The sequence below is a fragment of the Corythoichthys intestinalis genome, chromosome 8 (assembly GCF_030265065.1).
Source record: "Corythoichthys intestinalis isolate RoL2023-P3 chromosome 8, ASM3026506v1, whole genome shotgun sequence".
NCBI classification, from domain to species: Eukaryota; Metazoa; Chordata; class Actinopteri; order Syngnathiformes; family Syngnathidae; genus Corythoichthys; species Corythoichthys intestinalis.
In genome coordinates, this window is record NC_080402.1 from 12,499,579 (window position 1) to 12,526,061 (window position 26,483).

At 39.0% G+C, this 26,483-nt stretch overlaps 2 protein-coding genes across 4 annotated transcripts in view; both read right to left on the minus strand.

The window, feature by feature from the left end:
- helz (helicase with zinc finger) overlaps positions 1-9,124 on the minus strand; it is a 66,319-nt gene extending 57,195 nt beyond the window's left edge. For 2 of the 3 annotated variants that reach the window (XM_057842978.1, XM_057842975.1), the window contains exon 1: positions 8,818-9,124. The gene's annotated coding sequence lies outside the window, so the exon portion shown is untranslated. Of the gene's footprint in view, positions 1-5,400; positions 5,465-8,817 lie in introns of all 3 variants that reach the window. The other variant, XM_057842977.1, reaches the window with a different exon arrangement.
- A 1,508-nt stretch (positions 9,125-10,632) lies between these two features.
- On the minus strand, positions 10,633-24,590 carry psmd12 (proteasome 26S subunit, non-ATPase 12). The gene is made up of 11 exons (XM_057842980.1): positions 24,366-24,590; positions 22,377-22,436; positions 22,129-22,257; positions 21,828-21,935; positions 20,901-21,005; positions 20,639-20,788; positions 14,945-15,079; positions 14,743-14,855; positions 14,310-14,484; positions 11,317-11,394; positions 10,633-11,101 (listed from the first exon to the last, which is right to left on the minus strand). The coding sequence occupies exons 1-11, from the start codon at positions 24,471-24,473 to the stop codon at positions 10,892-10,894; spliced, it is 1,371 nt and encodes a 456-aa protein (XP_057698963.1). The 5' UTR covers positions 24,474-24,590; the 3' UTR covers positions 10,633-10,891.
- Between the last annotated feature and the right edge of the window lie 1,893 nt (positions 24,591-26,483).

Here is a 26,483-nt window from a genome sequence, read left to right on the forward strand (position 1 = left end):
TCGTTTCACTGTGGATAATGGCATTTTAACTGCTTCATCCAGCATCTTCACAAGGTCTTCAGCTTTTGTTCTGGTGTTGATTAGCTGACCAAAACATGTTTATCTTTAGGGAACGGAGTCCCTCACCTTGCTGTGCAGTGTGATGTACCATGTTGCCACTTGCATATAACTGTTTGTACAGATGAATGTAACACCTAAAAGTAAGGGTGTAACAGTATGTATTTGTATTGAACCGTTTCGGTATGTGTTCCTTGGTTCGGAACGGAGGCGTACCGAACGAGTTTCTGACATAATGTAACCTTTACTTTTCGAGGCTGTAAGTCGATCGGGTTAGAGTTTCTTTGTGTAGATTATATTTACTCCGTCTTCTCTACTATAATGAGGACCAACACGGTACGACAGTATAACCCAGAAACGTCAACGGCGCAACAACGTGGCCGCCGCGAGAACGCAGTCAATCAGTCAATGCACACCAGTTGCAGTACGGCCGCGTGTTAGACGCGTCCCAGAAGCGCCTCAACACGACACAAGCGAAAAGAACGGCAGAGTTTATTATTTGACGCGAGACGCGACCTTCCTGCGTCAATACTACTACCGGTAGCTAGGATCGGGCAGACCTGAAGTCACTCGTGTAAAAATACGGTGGATCCGGTCGATTTTCAAACTAATATGCAATCGTAAACCACTTTTTGAGTCTATCAGATCTCTTGAGTGGTAGATCGGGACACAGTTGACTTGTCTTTGTTGATTTACTGCTGTCTTCTCTGCTATAATAATAACCAACACGGCCCTGTGTTCAATACAAAACCCTCCTACCACAACAAAACAAGTAGGAACTAATATTTACATAGGAACTGAAGTTATACAACATAAAATATAGGATATAAATGAATACTACATCACATTTGTAAAATATAAACACATCATAAAATAAATAACAGACCATTCAAATAAAATAAATTGAAATGAGCTAAAACACCTCTAATTAAATAATACGAATAATACAAAGATCCTGCTTACACAATTTATTAATATCTGTGTGGTGCTTTAACTTGAGAAAATCCAACAATAAAGCTTTTGAAAACTGTTCATAAGAAAAAAAATGATTCATTGAGGCATTTCATTTGTAAAATACATGTTAAAATCTTTGTCATTGGGATTGCTTTTCTCTTTAGCACAGGACTTCTTTTTTCTTCTTTCTTTCAGAAAGAAAGCTGACCAATACGCGGGGTCTGAAAGGCAAATTGTTGTTGTATTATCTTTAAATACCTGCTACTTTTTGAGCAGAATTCTAGCTTTGTATAGGCTAATGTTCCTATTGTTGAAAGCACATAGGTGTGTAATAAACAACTAGCACATTTATATTTTGCATTTTGTTTTCTTACTGTACCGAAAATGAACCGAACCGTGACCTCAAAACTGAAGTACGTATCGAACTGAGATTTTTGTGTACCGTTTCACCCCTACCTAAAAGCATCTAGAAATTGCTCCCAAGGATGAACCCGAGCTGTAAAGTTACACAAATCTCTCCCTGATTTCTTGGCCTATTTCTATTGATTTTCCCATTATTAAAAACAAGAAAGTAGAGTGTTTAAGGTGTGTGGGCTTAAAATATATCCCCAGGTAAGCCTTCCAATTAACATATATACTATTGGTTGACCTATCCAAAGCTCACAAAGCCAAGACATCATCACCTGGGCGTGATGCCAGATCACACGTGATTTGTGTTGTTTAAAGATATCGTATTTTTTGGCTATGTAAACTTCTGACGTCAAAAAAAAAAAAAAAAACAGACATTTAAATTCCCACTCTCGTTAATGTGGCATTTAGCAAAATTAAATGATTTTGGTCATCCTAAATGACCTGAAACAGGAGGTTTAGTATGATCTAACTTCAGATGGTGAGGAAAATGTGTTCTGTGTGTTTTTGCAGTGTATGTAAATTTCTAGTTTCAACTATGCAGGTAGTCCCCGGTTTATGATATACCCGACTTACATAATTTCCACTTTTCGACAACGGAGACTTTTTTCCCCACCTTTAATAATGTTGACTTTTGTTTTGTGATCATGCTATTATCTTGGCGGAGGAAACATACATCAGGTAGCAGTGACGTGCGGTCAGGGGAGGCAGGTGAGGCAGGGCCTCACCTGTCATCATGACAAAAAAATAATTATAGCATCAAATTTATATTAATATTTGTCCATTGCTCTTAATGTATGACTCATTTCAAACATTTTTTATAGTCAAAATCGCTGAATTTGCCCATTTCCTGTTCAAATAACGAACGTATAAAGCCTCACCTCTGATTGGCGCAATCCATAACAAACTGGGTTGATAAATGGAATTGGAGCGTGCTGGTTGCCGTACATCTGCATGTCGCCATTATAATGTTTCCAGATACGTTTATTTGACCTGATTTTCCACAGTCTGACTAATGTCTTTACTTTAAAAGTTTAATTTTTGTTAGCAACATATTTAGTTTTGCTGATGGGGAAATAAAACCGCAGTGAAAAGGCACAGGTTGCGGCAGATAGTACTCTGCCGCACTGAAAGGGGGCGTACGTGAAACTGGACTTTCCGTCAAAAGTGGACGCGATTAACAGCACCGGAGCTAAAAGGTTTGCTTCAAACTACGGGACAGAAGACAACTTGCGCTTTTCAAACGGACTGGTACACCCGAAAAGACTGGCAATGTGGCTGTCCTTCGAAAAATCGCCTTTGCTGCTTTCCCTGCCTTTTCTTCTCCACTTGTGCCAATGTCTGGACTAATACGAGATATTGTGACATTATAAAACTACCATGAAGCCTTAGCAAACATGAGAGCTCGACCACTCACATTTAAAGCCTGATTGCTTTAAAAACTTTTGGAAGCTCAAGGATCGATTTGGCTTTGACGAACAGCGGAAGCTCAACGATAGCATCCACAAGGCCAAGGTAAAGGAAAACCGAAAGAGTTTGAAAGACCTCATTAATGTAACCTGCATCCTAACTAAACAGGAGTTAACATTTCGTGGTAACGATGAGCGTGTAAGCTCTTCTAAACGTGGCATATATGTAGAACGATTACATGGTTTTGCTGAGAAAGATGAAAGGTTAGCTAGACATTTGGACACATCCACTGTGTTTTCTGGCTTGTCAAATAGAACACAGAACAATCTAATTGAAGCAATCCTCTCCATTGAGGCGGAGAGATTTTTTAAAGTAAAGGAAAATAAGGAGGACTTTTACAAAAAGGGCGTAGGTTTGCATAGGGATGGTACGGACATAACACTACCAACTTTTCAGGATGCTAAAATTGTCCCCACCAACTTTTAAGCAACCTTACCTTTTTTGCTTGATATAATGTTGTTATATAGAGAATTTAGATCTTTCAATAGTTCCATATGTTGTAAGGATAGAATTGACCCTACCATTATTAAGTGAATTATTTTCATTATGTTTATGTCTGCTAATAAAAACCAGACATTTATTCAGGAAGTTTTCAAAATGTTTCTTTAGTATTTTTTTTAAAACAAAGGTTTGAATCGAACAGTGTATCATCTGAACCAATGCACGTAAGCGTTATTATCAGTAGATAAGGATTTATTTTGCATTGATCATTTTTGCCTATTAATTAATTAGGTTCATATACATGAGAAATGTGGCCCTTTGCCCCCTTCATCCAATCTGTATGGTCTTTAATGTCCCGTCCCCAGCAAAAAGTGTACCTACATGCAGGTTATGCTGTTATATCGTCCCTACGAATGTTGAGACCAAACCTATGCCCTTCCAAAGTAACGGCGTTTTTTGTGGTGAAGGACAGGCGCAAGACCACAAACAGTTTTCATTTCAATCTTATTACAAAAAAAAAAAAAAAAAAAAAAAAAAAAAGCTTAGACTAAGAAAAATACAATATTTAAAAACTAAATTTTGGACTTAAATAAAATATCCTTTGTTTTTCTTTTCACACTTTTTTGTTTAGCAATCTGTAATAAATTGATTAAAGTATCAGAATTCAAAGTTTTAAAAACAAGTGAATATTTCACTAAAGGTCAGAATTGAATTCTGTGGTTTTGTACACCACTCTTTACTCTCATTTATGTTGCATGAATTATAGAATTGCGACGGCCAACACATTGAGGGTGTAGAGCAAATGCATGTTATTTTCTTACTTTTACGTATCGATAATATGTACCGTGTGTGCGTGTTTTTTGAAAAATGCTGATGAAATATGAAATAACCAGTAGCCAATTGAATAAGCTACCCTTTTTGGTTTATATATTTGGAAATCTGACACCAAAGGAGTCAGTGCCTCACCAACCATGAAGCTTACCGCACGTCACTGTCAGGTAGTACTAATGGCACACGAGTAAGACCGCATGTCCACCTGAAGAAGGCTGTATTTGCGCACAGGCACTCGCACACACAAGGAAGAGCGCATTTGTTTCAACCAAGAAGTCCCGCAGTCAAGTGAGAGAGAGAGGGGAAAGCCTGCGTGCACATTTGTTGCTTGTGTCGCATCCACGGAGGCAATACCTGTATATAAGATCTTTTGTGTGCGTTTTCAATTGTGGTCGAATACTTGGGGCAAGTTTATGTGATTGTTTTTCATGGTGTGCGGACACTAACTAAAACATGTTAATTGTTTGCGTGGATAGTTATTGCTGTATCAGCAGCTAGTTATAAACGCAAATTTGAATTGCTGTTAGTGTAGATGAAAATGATTTCATTTTCATTTTAGTTTCATTCTGCAAGTGTTGATCACAGGAGCAGCTGAATAAATTCAGCAAACCACACTGACGTCTGTCATCGTCATTTCAGCACTTATCTCGATGTCTAGCTAGGACTAAGCTCTAACGTCTTGGTGAGGACGGTACAGTGATGTATAAGACATGTTTTGGAAAATTATTTTGAGATTTGGTGGCTAATTAGGGGTACTTTAAGGGTTATTCCAACTTATGCGGAAATCCGGGTTACGTCGCCAGCGTAGGAACAGAACTCGTTCGTAACCCCAGGGACTACCTGTATTTACCTCTTGATTTAAAAGCCCAAGCCATGTGTTGACCGACCATTACAACGCAGATCAGATTAGTAAACTCTGATTAAGGTTGCATTTTCACCATGGGGTAATGCACATAGGTCGAACGATATGCCTTTAAAAAAGCACTATTTTAATAGTATACGTTGATTCAACGGACCGGTAGATAAGGCATTTGCGATTTAACGGACAGCATCCGCCATAAATTGTTTTGCCGTCTGGAACTGAAGTCCGTTGCAGTAACGGCCACTGTTGTTTACAATCAGCATATAGACAATTTTACCGATTTTTGTTCAGTTAAAGCTCCTCTGTAATGAACCAAACATTGGCACAAACATTATTTTATAGTGCATATAGTATTTGTATAGCGGACCAGTTCTGACCTGATTGTGCGCGCAACCTGCCATAGTCATGCCTTTGCATCCACTTTCAGACTGTTGAGCACAGCTGGGTAGTAGAAAAGAGGGAGCAAACGAGATATCATTTAGTCCTAAATCAGAGCAAAATTCAAGGACTTCTTCCTGCCTCATGAATGTAATCTGCAAATACGAATGTTAGAACAGACAGTCGGCTATAACAGCACAATATGTGATGAAACAAGTGTACCAGAGCCGGTTTACAAACATGCTATCAAAAAACACAGTGAAACGCGGGCGTTAAAGTCAATCAGCCAATGCACACCAGTCGCAGTGCGGCCGTAGTCGCGTCCCAGAAGCGGCTCAACACGACGCACACGAAAAGAACGGCAGAGTTTATTATTTGACGCGAAACGCGACCCTCCTGCCTCAATACTACTACCGGTAGCTAGGATTGGGCAGACTGGAGGTCACTCGTGTAAAAATACGGTGGATCCAGTCGATTTTCAAACTAATATGCAATTGTAACACACTTTTTTCGAGTGGTAAAATCGGGGCACAGTTGACTTGTCTTTGTTGATTTACTGCTGTCTTCTCTGCTATAATAATAATCACCAACAAGGCCCTGTGTTCAATACAAAACCCTCCTACCACAACAAAACAAGTAGGAACTAATATTCATTTGGAACTAAAGTTATACAACATAAAATATACAATATAAATGAATACTACATCACATTTGTAAAATATAAACACGTAATAAAATAAATTATAGCCCATTTAAATAAAATAAATTGAAATGAGCTAAAATACTTGTAATTAAATAATAACAGCAAAGATCCTGCTTACACAAATTAATTTCTGTGTGGCGCTTTCACTTGAGAAAATCCACCAATAAAGCTTTTGAAAACCGTTCATAAGAAAAAAAAAAGATTCATTGAGGCATCTCATTTGTAAAATACATGTTAAAATTTTTGTCATTGGGATTGCTTTTCTCTTTAGCACAGGCCTTCTTTTTTCAGAAAGAAAGCTGACCAATACGCGGGGTCTGAAAGGTAAATTGTTGTTGGATTATCTTTAAATACCCGGTACTTTTTGATCAGAATTCTAGCTTTGTATAGGCTAATGTTCCTATTGCTGAAAGCACAAAGGTGTTTAATAAACAACTAGCACATTTATATTTTGCATTTTGTTGTCTTACTGTACCGAAAATGAACCGAACAGTGAACTCAAAACTGAGGTACGTACCGAACTGAGATTTTTGTGTACCGTTACACCCCTAAAATATACCAACACCTTTTTCAAATAATTGCCTAAACCTTTTAATAAAAATGATGTAAATGGTTAGTAAATATAGAAAATAAAAAAAAAAAAACGGTTCAGTCGTGTTTCCTGAAAAATCCGCAAAAATGACATGTGATTACTTTAAAAAGGTGTTAATTTTCCATTTATAAACTACAACAATTGACAAAGTGCTTAATAGAGGTGTGCAAAATTTCCGATTCTTAGATTATTCACGATTCGGCCGTGGAAGATTCGAGAACGATTCACAAACATCCAAATTCCGATTATTGAAATATGCGAAGTAAAGCGGAAGTACACAACACTCAGCACGCCGCGCGGTCTTCGGGACGGAACGGAGCGAGAGTAGCTAAACATCATGCTTCCCATTACCCGGCCCCTCGGGTAATGCCAATGCTCAACTCACGGCTCTAGCTCAACTCATGCAACGAGATAAAAAAACACAACAACATACCTAACTGCTGCCGAAAAGCTGCTACAAAGTACATCCATATAATGTTACGGCGGATATCATTTATATAGGACTAGATGCAATATAGATTTGGTAGTGTTAGCAGCACATCTACAAAAAGCTAGATGCGGGCGTTATAAACGGCCGCCATCTTAAAGCAGTACACTTCCCTGCAAGGCTGTTGTAGCGAACCTTCCAAGCAAACCTAATTAACTTTTTATCTAAAATACTCCTAAATCGGTAAAATATTGACTTGAATCTATCTTTAAAATAGTTTTAAAACTTTCACATGTCGAAAGTAGACAAAAGGGAAATTATGGAATAACGGGAGCAATTTTAACAAATTTAACGGTTGATTCACAACATTAAATTAATTGAATGTAGTTTAAAGCTGCTGATACAGAATGGGGAAGTTTTTTATTTAATGTTATTTTTGTATATTTGTTTATTGCTATATGTTAACTTAATACTGAAATAGTAGTGTGGTTTAGCCTGAAAGTATTTTTTGAACAATTTTGGAACTAATGTACAAAACATTAGAAAAAAAAAAGAGAAAAAAAAAGGAGGGGGGTGCATCAATAATCGTTTTATAATAGAATCGGAGCCTCTGAATCATAATCGTAATCGAATCGTTAGGTGCCCAAAGATTCCCAGCTCTAGTGCTTATTACTGTAGTATGGTGCTAGATATTGTACACTGTTGTTGTTGTTACAATGCTAACCACACAGGGTAATGCAAAGAAGACAACCTCTTGATAAGATGAAACCAGAATTATAGTGCTGAAAACAACTGAGGTGACAATAACATTTCACACTCCATATTTGAGATGCTAAATATTTTCAAATGTGGCTGCCGAATAGATCCAAGTGTGACGATAAGTTGTTGCATGACTTAAATTGGTTTATGTTTATAATCAAAGTGTACTAAACAGTACACAAATGAATACACTAAAACCAACTCCAAAATTGTGTACTATCATAGCCATGGAGTTACTGTGAGAAGGTATATGGCATGAATAAACAATTGATTGAGTACATTTATTGATTACTATATCGATGAAAGGACGAGGTGGAAAAAGCATCAGTGCACTTGGTCTGAAATAACGGACTAGCTAGCTCAATAGTAAAAACAACCAATTTGCACTCAGTTCGACAATGCTGTGACGCCGTTTCAAACCTAGCCCACATATCTGACACCGGAGACAAACGATTCGATTGAAAGGATGTGAGCCTTAGGACTTACTTTTTCTCTTTGCTAAGACAAACTTATTTTGACTGTGACAGAGACACGGTGACGTTTCAAAGCCTTGAAAAAATGTCTCCAATGCACTACGTTAGCGCAGGCACAACTGCAACGTCGCCAAGAAAGACACTCATCGCTTGCACATCGCTCTCCTGGCAGGATAAACACTTGCCCAAGACAGAACTTGAAAACTCGAATAAAAAGTAGTAGATGGCTGGTTAGTGTTAGCAGGCTAGGTTAGCTAGCTAGGTTCGCCGAAACAAAACGGGTTAGGGCCTGTGATTTTGCGACGCTATTTTGGCGACTCTTATTCGTATGACATGGCGCGGATGTCCACGCATCAAATTCAAGCTTTCTTCACTTTGCCAATGCAACGCATTAAAAATTGTTGACATCAATCTCAAAATTAAAGAAAATGAAAGGTCTGGAAATGGGAAGTCCATACTTACCTAGCATTACTTTCTACGCCATCTTGGATCCACTTGTCAGACTTGCGCAAGGCATCATGGGATGTAATGATCTGAAGGTTGAAGGGCGCGCGGGTACGTGCGTGTTGTTTTGTGACATTCATTTCTCCAATAAAGTCGGAAATTAGATATAATAGCAAGTACGAATTCCATTTATCCATAATGTGCACGGTAGGTTACAAGTGAGGTGAAATGTAATCGTTGAATTGGGTGAGAGGCAGCATTTATCAGAATTTTACTGTGAATATTTCCAAGTCAATTTCAATGGTCTAAGCATAACTATACACAAGTTCATATATGAACCTTTTTTTTTTTTTTTTTTTTTTTTTTTTTTTTAAATCTACTTATTTCAATGACGTGACAAGCAGCACAAAGAAATGCTCTCCCTACATTTGTATCCATGTTGCAAAACAAACAACAGAACTGGAAGAGTTGAAACTGGTTTTATTGACCTTTTTTCATGGCAAATTTTTGTAACCTGGCTCAACGGTTATGAAATACTGCCAATAATGTAGTCTACCGGAAAAATTAATAGTTTAGTTGCAAGAGATTCAATATACTGGTCCTTCTAAAAAAAATTGGCATATCGTGATAAATATCATTATTTTCTGTAATGTACAGATAAACATTACTTTCATATATTTTAGATTCATTATTGTTTTAATATTGATGATTTTGGCAAAAAAGTCAAGAAAAAACAAAAATCCCTATTCCAAAACATTAGGATATCATGAAAAGGTACTCTAAAGAAGCTACTAACCTAATCATCTGAATCAACAAATTAACTCAAAACCCCTGCGAAAGACTCCTAAGGCTTTTAAAAACTCCCACCCTGGTTCATAACTCAAAACCGCAATCATGGGCAAGACTGCCGTACTGACTGCTGTCCAGAAGGCTATCATTGACACCCTCAAGCAAGAGGCTAAGACACAGAAAGAAATTTCTGAGCGAATAGGCTGTTCCCAGAGTGCTGTATCAAGACACCTCAGTGGGAAGGAAAAAGTGTGGCAGGAAACGCTACATAACCAGAAGAGCTGACCTCATCCTGAGAAAGATTGTGGAGAAGGGCCGATTCCAGACCTTGGGGGACCTGCAGAAACAGTGGACTGAGTCTGGAATAGAAACATCAGGGCCACCGTGCACAGGCGTGTGCTGGAAATGGGCTAAAGGTGCCGCATTCCCCAGGTCAAGCCACTTTTGAACCTGAAACAGCGGCAGAAGCGCCTGACCTGGCTACAAAGCAGCAGCACTGGACTGTTGCTCAGTGGTCCAAAGTACCTTTTTCAGATGAAAGCAAATTTTGGAGCACTTCATGCTTCCATCTGCTGAATAGCTTTATGGAGATTTCATTTTTCAGTACGACCAGGCACCTGCACACAGTGCCAAAACCACTGGTAAATGGTTTACTGACCATGGCATTACTGTGCTCAATTGGCCTGCCAACTCTCCTGACCTGAACCCCATAGAGAATCTGTGTGATATTGTGAAGAGGGAGTTGAGAGACACCAGACCCAACACTGTGGATGAGCGTAAGACCGCTATCGAAGCATCCTGGGCCTCCATAACACCTCAGCAGTGCCACAATGTGAAATATGCAAAAAATTTTTAGATAGGGATTTTGGGTTTTTCTTGACTTTTGCCAAAATCATCAATATTAAAACAATAAAAGGCTTGAACAACTATGTGTGTAATGAATCTAAAACTTTTATCAGTACATTACAGAAAATAATGAACTTTATCACAATATGCTAATTTTTTGAGAAGGACTAGTATGTTATTGAAATACTATTTTACACATTTATTACACAAATGGGACTTTATTTTTTTAGGACAAGTAAACGGTCAGCTTTAACAATGCTGAATGGAGCCATAGCAAGAACGTATGATGGAATTTGCAGCAGTCCTATTATCAAAACTTAATGGATGAAACAATCCAACAGTTACGCTGCTGTGTTTATACTGCAGATCTGTTGTTGGCCAACATATATATTCAAAAACCATCCATCAAAAGGAAGAAGAAAAAATACAAGACAGTAAAACAACTAATGCCAACGTTTCACTGCAGGTTGTGGATCATTTCCTCCTTCGCAATGAGATGTGTTGTTTTGTTGACCAGCGACATAAGGGAGTTGAGTTTGTGTGACCAGTCGTTGAGTAGGTCGTTGGGATCTTTGGGCCTCTGAAAGTTGATTATCCCAGCCAAACGGTCCACCTTGGCGTAGATGGTCTTGTTCACAACAAGGCTGGAGAGAAACTCCTCAGATTCCTGTAGAATATATCACATTTGATTTTTCCTTATGGAGTATTTCAACTAGGGAAGATTTTGTGTGTCCTTAGTAAATAACGACAATGCTTAGAATTATAATTTCTAATGGGTTCACTTGTTTGCTCTCATTTAAACCAATAAAAATCCAAGTGTTGTTTCCAGCAAACAATGTTGCAGCCCCACTAGATGCCTTTGCACCATTAATCAGTCCTTACATCAACAGAGAGGTCAAGTAGCCCGGCCATCCTCTTCATTGTGATTCTGGTGTAATATTTGGCCATTATTCTTATGTTCTGTGGAAAGGAAAATACATTTGTCATAGATGTACATCTCAATCAACATGTTTAGTTTTTGATTATGTTATAGTAACTAATGAACATGTTTTATAATAATATTGTGACCGTACGGATGTCTTTTTTGTGCCACAACATGTCGGGCAGCCCTGAAATTTTTGGAAAAGATGCAGCAAACAATGAAGCGCAAAAAACAGACTGAAAGATGGTCCTTAAAGCGACAGTACCACTGATGTAACAGGACAGTAATAGTACAAAAAATAAAAAAACTAATGATTTAAAGTTTTTGTGATGACGTTTGGGACATTCGTTGACCCCGTTTTTGGCCAGGAACTGCTTTATTAACACATCAGCCTGATGATGTCAGCGATGGGATGACCACAGCATTTTAGTATTGCTGTGCATCCTGTATTTTTTAGCAAATTACAATTGCTTGATTGGAACATATTGATAAACTAGACTTGATTAGACATGTGCCTATTAACGGTTTCAAGGTATACCGTGGTATGAAAACGCCAAGGTTTCAAAACAGCAAAATTTTTCCTTCATAGCGTCCCTAAGGTATTAGCTATTTTTTATTTTCCAAAAATGCTTGGCGAAATCCCTCACTTGCAGCTGTAAGACTCAACCCTCCCCCACCGGTTGTTGGTCAGTGTCAGTGAGTCAGCTGTGCTACACGATGGCTTGAGGAGGTGAAACTCCGGAACTTTTTCCCCGGTCAAAGAAAACGAAATCGCTGGTATGGGAATACATCGGCTACAGAAAAGTTACTGACGCCTGCAGCTTAGAGGAGGAGGGCCAACCGACATGTAAAATATGTTTGTGGAGGGTGGCTGCCGAGGAGGCAGTACCTTCAATATGATTTTGCATGTATACAAAATTAAAGGTTAGTAAACACTGTCATTAACATTTCCCACCAGCTACCAGAGTTAACTCCCGTGTCTCTAGCGGTGGTAAAACGTGGTGTTTTTTTTTCTCTCTGGCAACTGTCTGTGTTAAGAAAGAGAATGTTTGTATAATGTAAACATGATACGGGTCAAAGTGTTTGTGTGTGGAAAACACAGACAAGGCTGAAAAAGCTGTTTCTGCTCTTGCACCCCTCCTTAAAATAAACTGCTGTATTTTGAGCCAAAAGACCTGTTGTTTGATTGAACAATATGTCTATATGCTGCCATAGCAGATTCACGGCGCTTTATGCCCCCGAACTATTTTTAATTTGTCCGTTTTACCCTGGAAAAGCCCCGTTTACAGACGTCGCGCAACCGCTTTTGTTTCAACTGTGCCATAAAAAGGTAAGTAATCGCATTCATTATTCGAAATGTCTGTAATTTTCAGCTTAGAATCGTTAATTGATGTCTAATATTTAGTAAAAAAAAAAAATTAATTATTCACTCGCATATTTTAAACTTTTAAACAAATGACGTCACAATGAAAAAGGCGTGTAAAAAAGTCACGGATATCTACCTCATAACTATCACTTAATTGTATTTTTTTCGTTACTATCGCATTTTCGCCAATATTTTAGATGATAAATAATCGATCCAAACAAAGAAACATTGAGAAAAAAAAAACGTTTAAAAGGGTAAATATACAAAATATATGAAAATCTCGACCACTCCTTGATGTCTGCGATTTCTGCATCGCGGCTCTTGTTATATTACCATGTTTCACTCATAAAATCCCCCAAAAATCTAGCTGTAGTCATGTGTCTTGACACTCAGTGATACATGCTACATGGACTTTTTGGATCGTAAAGAGGTAAGTACGCGATAATATCTCGTTAAAATCATGGCGTCTTAAATTATGCTCTCGCGTGCTCTCACCTCCAGTTAGGGTTTTGCTGTTTACATTTTTTTTTAACAATGCTCTCCTGTTCAAAAACTTTCTTCCCAAGAAAATTGAGATTTTAAGCTTTCTAATGATGTATCACACATGCGTATAGGACAATTTTGAAATCGCCAAATTTGGGGTCTCATAGCGGAACTTCAAGTCACCTGAATGTTTTCCGCCATAAATATATATTTTATCTTAACATTAAACTTATGTTCCAATTTGCTAATTTTTTCGTTGGGTCTAAAACACCTTCTTCAATTTAGCTGTTGACCCAGAGCGAGGTGACAAAGGCAGGACACAAGGAGGCAGGAGTCAGAGAGTGGACTTTTACCAACTGCAGTTTGGGGAGAGGTCTGAGATCGGGCAACGTGACTGAGAGCGTCTCATCGAAGTCTCTCTCAGAGCTCCCCGCGCTGCTGACTTTTAATGAGGGCTTGTTGCTGGGCAGAATATAGTTACAACACTGTTGTTCAACGTGTCAGTTTCGATCGGGCAAGTTCCTTATTCTACTCATTGATTAAATTAACAGTCACACTCATTGATTAAATTAACAGTCACACTCTTGAGCGAGCAAAATAACTTTGTTTTGAACACACATTTGCACTCGAAGTAGCTTGGTGGAAACGTACTGAGACGTTGTGTGATGAATCAACATATGTGTGTGTATCTAATTATCGGCAGAATGTGAGCAATTGCCGGTAATAAAAACGTAAGCACATTATTATGGGCTAAAATTGTATTCTTCATAATAAATTGGGAGCGCGCGTATAATAGCTGTGGGAGCGCAAACTTGTATAACCCGCAGAGTATAATGGTCATACAATCAAGCATATCTTACAGTTTTGAAAAATAAAAATCCTGTTCAATGGATTTTTTTTCTAAACCCAGATATCTCAAGGTTGTTACCTTGAGATATCATTTTAGAGCTGTAATTGCAATACTGTGATATTTTAGCATAAGGTTATCATACCATCAGAATATCATACCGGCACAAGCCTAGACTTGATATACTCAATGTATTTTGCAGGCAAATGCTTCAGCCAGTTTTTCAACCGTAGTCTATATATGAGTCCTTGACTTACATGCTCCACCACTCTGTTCTTCAGATCCTTCCACCGCTTCTCTCCCTCCTCAGAATACAAAAAGACATCTGTAGCGAGGCTCCCGGATGAGCCCTCTCGGAGCTCTTTCCCATAATCCTCCACCAGGGCAGCCCAGCGCATAAGCTCCATGGTGGTGAATTGCTTCAAGAGGTCCCTAAAGGTTGATCAAAATGAGATGAACCACTGATTTCACATTGTACTATTAAGGTCAGGCACAAGCATTCAGGGCGATTAACTTGCCTCCCACCATTGTTATTTTCCTGTGTGTGTTAGGTCTGTTAGAGCATTTTTCTTTTTAATTTGGGGAATTCATGACTTGATAGATTTTTAGAATAACGCTGTAAACTAACAAGAAAAAGGGGAACCGCTCTGAATACTTTTTCGGATGCACCGGGAGTTTTATTTCACTGACTTGTATTTGGGAATCTCTTCCAACTTCTTATCTGCACTGATTCTGTGTACGAGGTCAGACTGCTCATTGTCATATGGGGCAAGAATCACATACAGCACGACACTCTTCAGAGCCTGAAACACAGGTTTGCACACACATTTGTTCATTACGGCAAATCCATCAACGATTAGGAGACGAAACATTTACTGCAGAACTAATGTACCTGTTGCCACTTGCTGCTGTCTTCCAAGATGCAAGGGGTGTCATAAATGGCTCGATAGTGTTTGCAGATAGACAGGTAGGATCCCTCATGCTGGTCCACCTGAATCATTAGGTTGTAGTACTTAAGCTTCAGCTCCTAAATTGTTCACAGGGAAAATAGTTGTCAGTTGAGCTGTTCGTCCATCCATGCATTTTCTAAAGCAGATTTCTTCAGGGTCATGCTCGAAACTGGGCATAGCCCAGCTGACTGCGTAATCGGCAAGGAACTAGGGATGTCCCGATCACATATTTTTGCACCCGAGTCTGAGTCACCTGTTTATGAGAATCTGCTGATACAGAGTCCCAATCAGATATCGAAAAAAAGTGTTGTTCCAAAAACAAAACGTTTTAACAATGTTACTGTCCCATCGTGCCACCTTCATAATGTGAATTATTTTTAAACAAAAATAATGTAGAAAAAATTGTCTTGTCTTTATTAAATGCTTCATTGAGTGAGCTCACTCAAATCTGCTCACACTGCTGAGAACAGCCACTCACTTTCTCACACACACACAAAATGAGTTGCCACAGCAACTAGCTCTAGTGTTTAACAAGCTAAACGATGATTGACGCATTCAGCGCCTTTGAAGGTAGCGCTCCCACGCTTCTCTGGCAAGATCAAATCCTCAACGCCTGTCAATGATCATTAACTTTAACAAGCAAACTCAAGTGAACTGCTTACCTAGAAAAGCAGCAGGAGGGAGAGTGAGAGGCTGTATGAGCATGATGCAAAAAAACCCCATCTTTTTAATTAAAAACCCGATCCTCGTCACCCGATTACAATCCTCTGAAATCGATCGGCCCGATTTCCGATCACGAGATCGGATCGGGGCATCCCTACAAGGAACTCTTTAGACAAGTCTCTTAAATTGTCAGTTACAATACAGATAAAAAATTATACCTTCGCTCATTCGTTCTATTCGGGAAAAAAAATACAAATTCGTTAAATTTTGCATAGTGTCAGCTATCAAGCCCCTTTCATACTTATATCCTTGTAAATTCCAGTATAAATCTACACAGGATTTACCTGTGTCATGGCTTTCAGACATGGATATATGTCCTGGGAATAAACCGGGTCGGACACTTTCAGACTTGTCCGGTGTTGGGGACTCGACGCTTTCTGTACGGGGAGGCCGGCTGGCTCAGTTTTATAACCCGGACATTACGTCATTTTTGGTCGGCATCAAGAACAAAATAAACCACATATTTCCAAAGATGGACGATGGACTGTCTCTTCCTTGGCTGTACGATCCAGTAGCCATTTAATTTCGTTATGTTTCCAGTAGGGCTGGACGATATGGCCTTAAACATGTATCACGATAAATTGAGCAGATTTATCTCGATAACGATAAATGACGATAAATTCGCCCAAGCGTACTGTTATATAATTTGAAAATCTGAATCAATGCATGAAATACAGATTAACTGTTTCTTGTTGATTTATTTACCAGCATTCAATTTCATATACTGTATTTAACAATTGTACATGCAGTCTAAACATTAAGTTTATAAAAATGTAATGTAAGCAATAAGAATTCAAGTATGAACATTTATAACAGCGTGTATGACTTGAACAATGTACATTATCAAAATCAATATGCCTGTGCAAACATGTCATTGTAACACAAATGACTTGCAGCTTGAACAGTACACTTCAAAAAGACAACTTATTGTTAATGGCTGCTGTGACATAATTATTAAATACAAGTGTTTACATTATGGTTTCAGGGTCCCCCCCAGTGCATTTTTTAATAAATGCACGCACAAATGAACCCCCAAACAAACAGAGAGAGACACACACACATTAAAGCTATATTGATCTTCTTCAAATGAAACGCTTAAGATTTTATGATAGCAATTATGACACAGAAATAAGCACATACAGAAAAATAGCTGGGGCCATTTCTCGGTCATTGTAAGTTTCGCCGTTGGATTGTACTTTAAGCTGAATGCTTTATCATCACAAAAGCTATCAGAGGAATCACACACAGACAGATACAAAATAATGCCACATAGTAATTGCTAGATGCAGTCCATGCCCAATCCACTCATTAAGTTCAGCCGTTTCGACAAGTTAGAGCCGCTATCCGACTACATCACGTTCATTTGTAGCGTTAGCCGCTAGCTAGCGTTAGCCTGGCTACCAGTAGAAAGCACTGAAAGCACCATCTCCGGAAATCGTGAGAACAGCAGGGAGAACAGCGGGTGAAAGCCCGTCTGGATGCCACCAAGAGTCTACTAAATGTCGGTTAAAAGTTTGGTGAACCTCCCTTAAGCCACACTCCATCACGTTTTGCTTGTAGCGTTAGCTGCTAGCGTTAGCTTACTGGGCTTTGTTTGATTGGCTCCTTGATGATCACGTGACTCCCTACGTAAGCCCATTGACTGTTTCTTAAAGGGGAATGAACATAGACGAACAACACAGAATCAAAGCGGGATGAAAAGACTATATTTTCTTGTTTTATTAATTTACCGAATTTACCGACATGGTCAAAAGTACGTCGGTCATCGTTAAGAATTTCGGTGACTGTAAATTTTCGGTTTACCGCCCTGCTCTAGTTTCCAGTTTGATTTAGCTATTTACAGAGGTGGGTAATAACCAGTGTTGTTAATCTTACTGAAAAAAAGTAATTAATTATAGTTACAAATTACTTCTCCCAAAAAGTAATTGCGTTAGTAACTCAATTACCTTAATGTAAGAGTAATTGGTTACTTGTCAAAGTAATTGGTGATAATTACTTTTTTTTTTTTTTTTTTCCTCAATTAAAAAAAACAAACAAAAAAACATTGGCCACACTAGGTGAAGTTTTTTGTGAAGGTTTTTGGTACAATTGGCCCGAGCCCAATTCTTTACCCTAATTTACTCTTTACCCTGAATCAACTGTTAAAAGTTGCTAGAATTGCTCCCATTATTGCATTAGTTCCTTTCTCTCTACTTTCGACATATGAAAGTTTTAAAACTATTTCATCATTTAAAGATAGATTCAAGTCAAGATTTTGCCGATTTAGAAGTATTTTATATAAAAAGTTACGTAGGCTCGCTAGGAAGGTTCTCTACAACAGAGCCGTCCTAAAAAGTCTACTGCTTCAAGATGGCGGCTGTCTACTAACGCATTTAGTGCCATGTCTGTCATTTTGCATCTAGTTATATCTATAGACAGTACATGTGATATCTACCATGTCTACCATATCTACCATAACATGCGGGCGTAGTTTGAAGGCTATCGCCTACAACATGTATTATTGGAGCTACCTAGCATCGCGTTTGTTCGGCGTCACAAATTTCTTGCCTCCTCCACACTCCTGCTCTGCTCTGTCGTCTCGGTGAGTCCGTCTCCCTCAGACTTTTCGTCCAATATAGTAACGCATAGTAACGCATCCCTTTACGTCCTCAGTAACGGTAACGGCGTTGCCAAGATGAGAAAAGTAATTAATTAGATTACCCACTACTGAAAAAAATAACGCCGTTAGTAACGCCATTATATTGTAACGCCGTTATTAACAACACTGGTAATAACGCGTTACATGTACACTGTTACATTTACTTGAGTAACTTTTTGAGAAAAATGTACTTCTAAAAGTAGTTTGACTAAATCATATTTTTTACTTTTACTTGAGTAGACTTGTAAAGAAAAAACGCTACTCTTACTCTGCTACTTTGGGCTACACAAGAGTTGATACATTTTTCCTCTTTATTCTACATATTTTTTTTTTTTGCCAGCCATGCCATTGCCAAGAGTAGCGCTAATTTCACCAATGAGACGTCGCAACAATAATCATATGACCCAATTACACCAATCAGACACAAGCTTGCTGTTCTATGACCATGCCAGCCTGTTCAACCACGTGGCATCTTTAAAGCACCGTAAAAAGTGAAGTATTTGACATAGAGCGCTGCCCTCAACATCACTCGAAAGCGCAGATTTGAACCTTTCTCCCAGCTTTTATTTAGCACCGATTGGCCACAGAAAATCGGAGATATGATCCTAATTTTATGATAATAACTATGAAGAAACTACAGTATTCAATATTCAAACTAGGAACTATTTTCTCCACTAGAGGGCAGGACACTCATGCTCTTTGGACGAATAATGTTTCATTTCTGTTTTTTTTTCTCTCTTGCTGGAATTCAATCATTTTCTTTCTTCGTTTCTTTGGCTTAATGTGGGTTTGTAATGGATTACTGTATCATTACACCAGCAGTTTATATAGATAAGTTTGTGCTGAGAGAAAAAAATACCATTGTTTATAAAAAAAATAAATAAAAATAAAAAACAAAAATAAGCAGTTACTCACAGTATTACCGTACTTTTCATGCTATAAGGCGCACCTGACTATAAGCTGCCACCCACCAAATTTGACACGAAAACAGCATTTGTTGATCGATAAGCCGCACTGGACTATAAACTGCAGCTGTCCTCACTGTACTATGGGATATTTACACCAGAAGGTATTAACCGGTAACACTTTATTTGACAGCAGCATCATATGACTGTAATAAGACCAAATGAACCACCATGAAGCGTTGAACCGATTGGGTGCAAAACTTTATTGCTTCAAGAAGCTTCATTTGGCCATCACTGCTCCCTTGGGGGAGACAGTCAACCTCTGCTGCCACCTGCTGTCAACACTGTTGTTGTCCAACATGCCTCCTAGCATGCATCCCAGCGCTACTGGAGTAAATAACAATCAAAATTCATGTTCTGTGCTAATTATTTCTTCGGTTACTGTTCCAGCTGTTTCATTAATTGCTAGTTATGGTATTTGGTAATACTTCATTTGACAGTGGCGCCATAAGACTGTCATTAGACAATCATGACTACGACATGCGACTGTCATGAGAACAAGTGAATGCCTATAACAGATGTCATTTAGTGTTATTAATCAAATTAGCTCACTTTTGAATGGATGTAAGATCCCAGCTGGACATAAATGGAGTTAGTGACATAATTTGCCAGATGACACTTAATGATATCTGTCATAAGCATTCCGTAATTACCATGTGTGTCATCTCATAATTCTGACGGTCTTATGACGCCACTGTCAGATAAAGTGTTGCCTAAATAACCCAAATAAATCAACAAATAAACCGCACTGGACTATAAGCTGCAGGATTCAAAATGAAGGAAAAAAGTAGCGGTTTATAGTCCGAAAATTACGGTACTCATTACTTGATACTTTTTTACTCGTACTTCAGTACATTTTTTGGATGACTACTTTTACTCTTACTTGAGTAATATTATTTTGAAGTAACGCTACTCTTACTTGAGTAATATTATTTTGAAGTAACGCTACTCTTACTTGAGTAAAATTTTTGGCTACTCTACCCACATCTGGCCATTTCCAGTTTGCCATGTCGATAATTGCGATTTTTACCGCTTTTAGTCTTACTGCGAAGAAAGAGGAAATGATGATCGACCCGCTATATTTACATCATCAGCCTTCGTGCTGTGACCCAGGAATTAAGCGCCTGCTTTTACACATGCTGCGCCCCAGGTAAGTCCCGGACATTAAACTAGGCGCGACCCGTTAAATGTCCTTGTCATCTCTGTCAGTCAACCCAGGAAATTGCATGCACACATAAGAGCTACCCATTTCAATTAATTGTGTTTTAACCGGAGTTCGGGTATGTGTAAAAGGGGCTTCAGTGTCTTACCTCACTGCCCTCCTCTTGGAAGAATTTGGTGTTTATTTTCTTACTAATGATCTGTGTCCGAATGTAATCCTTGACAGCAACGCAGAGCCTCATCTGTTCCAAGATGAACTCCACTTTCTCTTTTTTCTCCATTGAGCCATATGTCTCAACCTGGGGTTTGAGAGAGAATCAAAGGGACACTTTGATCAGGTCCATGAACGGAGGGACAAAATATATATGACAACAATCACCAATTCACCCAATCCTTACATTAGCTTCTTACCTGCAACTCTTGAAGAATGGATGCTGCCTCTTTTACATCTCCACTTTTTTCCTTGATATTAGCCAATGTCTTTGTGAGCCTGGCACGCTCAATCTCAACATAGATCTGCAAAGAGGACATGGTTCAAATCTTTTCAAACAATTCCAGCACATTTCCAACATGAAAAATATTGTAGTGCTGCAACGATTAGTCGATTAACTTGAGTATTCGATTAGAAAAAAAAAAAAGAATCGAATTTTGCTGCTTCGAGTATTCGTTTAATTAAAGTGGTGTTGTAATGGTTTGTTTTGAAAGTGTTTGCATTTAGTTTTATTGATGTGGGTGGATACACTGCCCTCTAGTCTGCCTCATTTCACATGGCTGAATCCAGATGCTCCCTGTTAAGACCAACATAAGCTAAGTTTTTGTTTGAGCTAATGCTTTTTTTAATGCATTCGTAATTTAGTTTAAAAGTATAGTCAGTTTTTGTGGGAATACAGTGGGGAGAACAAGTATTTGATACACAGTCAATGGGAAAACCCATTGGCAGTGTATCAAATACTTGTTCTCCCCACTGTATGTGTCTGAACCATTTGTTAACAGCATGTAATACAACAACAACAAAAAAAAAAAAACTTTAGTATTTTATAGCATTTAAGCTAGCGGACTTTTGCTATGTAAGTTAGCAATTTGTTCTTTTGTTCTTGTACATAGACCCTTAATTTTTTTATACCATTTGGGGGTCAGTTCAGGTATTTTAATTTTTTATGTTCCTTATCCGATTACTCGATTATTCGAACTAACTAGTTCATCGATTAATCGACTACTAAAATAATCGATAGCTGCAGCCCTAAAATATTGCATTTGTGGAATTAAAAATTGCATAATTGAATTGAATATGAAAATGGGAAAGCATAATGCATGCCAATTATTTGGCATACAGCAAACCTTTCCAGCAGTCACAGTGCGCAGAGTATCGATGAGCCGCAGCTTGATGGTCAAATCAGTTACAGAATCAACATACTTGTAACATTCTTGCACCATTTTTGCAACAGCCTGTTAAGAGTGAAACAGTACAACAGATTAGGATCCCTCCCCCCATAATATCTGTATATAATACAAGATTAATAAACATTATTAGCAATTTAGCACCCAACAACGTCTGCAAATTCTTTAGAAAATATTTCACACAATAGTGTTGCATCACTTGACTGGGAGAAAGGGACTTGATGGGAAAATTATGGCTAACCTGTTTGAGCTGACTCCTTCTTTTAGAAAGCAGCATAATGTTTTCATTCAGGGCATCCCAGTCTTTTGCTGCGTAACACATTTGAACCACAGCCACAAGAATTCTGGACGTGGACACCATGTCAGATGCCTATGCAGAGTATAAAAATGTTGATACTTCATATTTGATCAAGACAAAAGCATTTAATAAATACGACATGTGCTGTTTAGCATACTAAAAAGTAAATGAAAAATTACAATCGGACTCACCGTTCTAGTTTGCTTCTCCAATGACAACAAGCTTTCAACTGCCTCTTGCAGCTTGCCATCCTGGTGAAAATGTATATATTTTAGGATCACACATTTGTCCACTATTAGCATTTACTCAACTAAATACTAGTCCTTCTAATAAAATTAGCATATTATGATAAAGTTCATTATTTTCTGTTATGTACTGATGAACATTAGACTTTCATATATTTTAGATTCATTACACACATCTGAAGTAGTTCAAGCCTTTTATTGTTTTAATATTGATGATTTTGGCAAAAAAGTAAAAAAAAAACCAAAAATCCCTATCTCAAAATATTAGCATATTTCATCCGACCAATACAAGAAAGTGTTATTCGGTACAAAAAAAGTCAACTTTCAATTAATTATATCAGTTATGCACTCAATCCTTTTGCAGAAATGACTGCTTCAATGCGGCGTGGCATGGAGGCAATCAGCCTGTGGCACTGCTGAGGTGTTATAGAGGCCCAGGATGCTCTGATAGCGGCCTTAAGCTCATCCACAGTGTTGGGTTTGGTGTCTCTCAACTCCCTCTTCACACTATCCCACATATTCTCTATGGGGTTCAGGTCAGGAGAGTTGGCAGGCCAATTCAGCACAGTAATGCCATGGTCAGTAAACCATTTACCAGTGGTTTTGGCACTGTGAGCAGGTGCCAGGTCGTGCTGAAAAATGAAATCTTCATCTCCATAAAGCTTTTCAGCAAATGGAAGCATGAAGTGCTCCAAAATCTCCTGATAGCTAGCTGCATTGACCCTGCCCTTGATAAAACACAGTAGACCAACACCAGCAGCTGACATGGCACCCCAAACCATCACTGACTGTGGGTACTTGACACTGGACTTCAGGCATTTTGGCATTTCTTTCTCCCCAGTCTTCCTCCAAACTCTGGCACCTTGATTTCCTAATGACATGAAAAATTTGCTTTCATCTGAAAAAAATTACTTTGGACCCTTGAGCAACAGTCCAGTGCTGCTTCTCTGTAGCCCAGGTCAGGCGCTTCTGCCGCTGTTTCAGGTTCAAAAGGCTTGACCTGCGGAATGAGGGACCTGTAGCCCGTTTCCAGCACACGCCTGTGCACGATGGCTCTGGATGTTTGTACTCCAGACTCAGTCCACTGTTTCTGCAAGGTCTGGAATCAGCCCTTCTCCACAATCTTTCTCAGGGTGCGGTCACCTCTTCTGGTTGTGCAGCGTTTCCTGCCACACTTTTTCCTTCCCACAGACTTCCCACTGAGGTGCCTTGATAGAGCACTCTGGGAACAGCCTATTGGCTCAGAAATTTCTTTCTGTGTCTTAGCCTCTTGCTTGAGGGTGTCAATGATGGCCTTCTGGACAGCAGTCAGAACAGCAGGCCTTGCCCATGATTGCGGTTTTGAGTAATGAATCAGGCTGGGAGTTTTTAAAAGCCTCAGGAATCTTTTGCAGGGGTTTTGAATTAATTCGTTGATTCAGATGATTAGGTTGGTTGCTTCTTTAGAGTACCTTTCCATGATATGCTATTTTTTTCAGATAGGGATTTTTTGTTTTTTCTTGACTTTTTGCCAAGATCATCAATATTAAAACAATAAAAGGCTTGAACTACTTCAGTTGTGTGTAATGAATCTAAAGTATATGAAAGTCTGTTTATCAGTACATAACAGAAAATAATGAACGTTATCACAATATGCTTTTTTTTTTTTTGCAGGACCAGTATGTGAGTTACGAGTGATGTGTATGTACGGATGGCTACGCCTGTTAGCATGCTAGCAAGCTTCATCACATACCAACTCACTGAAGGCATAAAAACCAAAGACTGTGGACGTTTTTACAAAGTAGCTATTCATTAACATCAAACTGATAGTTAGCATAATTGTTTCAGTCAGTAAAACTGTAATTTTGAGACGCATAACACTTGCTTAAATGCTAGGAAACTAGTATTTCGCATCATGACTCAGCCGGTGGTGGTCCCGCTTTCATGGCCGCTTACTTTTGCCATTTTCTCGCATTCCGGGAGACGTTGGTCTACAGTTGAGCTATAGTCGATCTCCATTTTGACAATCTTTCCATCGGATCGTTCAGATCGTTCTTCTGCCATGTTTGCGTTTGTCCAGATGACGATAATGCACAATGGATGGAGTGCGCACAGGCTAACACTACTAGTATTTTGCTTGTCAAATGAACGTGAGTGGGAATTGACCAATCGGCAGCGGCCATGCGAGAGGTGTCCAGTGCGCCTGAAAGACCCTTCAAGGACCTACTTTAAAATGTTTTTTTGTCTTCTGCCTGGTGTGTTCTTGTAATAGAGAAGGTCACTGTGCTTGCAAAGTGAAAAGTAACAACATAACAGTCAATGTTTTAAAAACGTTAACAAATAAATACATAACATAACAAGTACACTATTTGCTGAATAATTGTATTAATATTTTGCAAATTGCAATGCCAAATATTCTCCAGTAGAGGTCTCTTTCTGAACGTTCAGTATTTTTAAATGGTACCGCACCGCAGGGCAATAAATATGACTTTAAATGGGTCAGCATTTTACTCGCTTATGGCAAAACCAGTCCCAAGCTTTCAGCTACAATATTTTCACCCCACACATAAACATTGAACGTTGAAAAACCAAACACGGTTTGCATTAATTTGTTAAGGGACATGTCAAACTAGAATAATGACGTCACGATGAATGCATACTGTGTTGCTGGCATGACCAATGTCAAGTACATTCTCCATATAACACTTGTCAACTGTTATATGCCTTGTGAAAATACTACACTATAGTTGAGAAAACACTGTTGTGTGTAAATTTCAACTAATGCCATTAGTGTCATTCCAACTCTGTCGCAATGTTAACTGTTTCATACGAAAATGTTTTATTTTAAGTTGCTCTCGTTTGGACCCATAAAGAAACTTCAAATTCCCAAGCATTGACTAAACACTTTAAGTACCTTTTTATCATATTTTTCTGTAAATACACTTCCTCAGGCAGTACTAAACCTTAAAGAAACAGAAACACTTGGTAATTTTTCAGTTCTGGTCGATTTTAGCGACGCCGGTGGACAAAAGTGGTAGTGTTTTGCCTCGCGGAAAAATGCGTTTCCCATGATGACCAGCACTGCGTTTCCCAAGAGGACCAGCGCACACTGGTCAATCTCCCGGTCGCTTGCAGATGGATTAAACAATATTTCTGTTTCCAGCAGCTGTGCGAAGGATGAATAGTAATAAGGTAATTAATCCAGTTGTGGCTAAACAATAGCATTTGACGGTTAGCAACAGTGTGGGTTAGCTTAGTATGGCTACCCTAACCGACCCGAACTCGTCAGCGCTAGCGAGTGAAAGCCAGGGTTTTTTTCCCCCCTCCTCAGATAAAACTTTTTGTCTCTTTTGCTGCTCTGCCATCTTTGCAGAATTCCTGCATAAGCGTTTGCATCGATTTCCTTCTTTATAATGAATGGGGAAAGGGAGAAGTGACGTATGCCCAGAGACGTAGCAAGGGTCCCCGGGAGCCCCAGGCAAAGAGCATCATGGGGCCCTTCGAGCGTGTGCAAGTAAGGGGGACAATTGGACTTGGGGCAATAGCATATTTGATAAAAGTATAATAAAACGCCTCGGTCTCAAAGAGCTCTTTTTAGGACACTCAAAGTGCCCGGCTTCTACTACATTAGCACATAACACTACAGTAACATAGTACACTCACCGCTGTCTTGCTTCCTTTTCTCCTCTTCTGCTTTTTTTTTCTTTCTTTTGTCGCTTCCAGAAGGATAACTTCTCTTCATTTTGGATGTACGCCAATTAAAAAAAAATCAAATCACTGCTCACTCAAGTGAGTCACGTGGGGGGGGGGGGGTAGAGCGATTGAAGGGGCCCCTTCAGGGATCTCAGACACAAGGCTTTCACTGGCACTGTCGCACTTCTCGCACTTGTCGCTGCGACAGTGCAGTAAAGCTGCGTGTGCTAAATCTGTTGGCCCTCTGGGGCCCCCTGCTGGCTGGGGGCCCTAGGCAATTGCCTGGTTTGCCTAATGGGACGTGACGCCTCTGCGTATGCCATAAAGCAGTTAGCACATTTGTAGTTTTTTGTGTGGCACGGTTCCTGCCATCCTCCTCAA

What these genes read in the sequence shown, in the direction of transcription:
- psmd12 (XM_057842980.1), bottom strand. Translation starts at nt 24,473, where the DNA reads ATGGCAGAAGAACGATCTGAACGATCCGATGGAAAGATTGTCAAAATG. An exon ending in CCATTCTTCAAGAGTTGCAG is followed by an intron (nt 20,789 to 20,900) that starts GTAAGAAGCTAA and finishes CTCAAACCCCAG; the next exon opens with GTTGAGACATATGGCTCAAT. An exon ending in AGAACAGAGTGGTGGAGCAT is followed by an intron (nt 11,395 to 14,309) that starts GTAAGTCAAGGA and finishes TCCTTTCCACAG; the next exon opens with AACATAAGAATAATGGCCAA.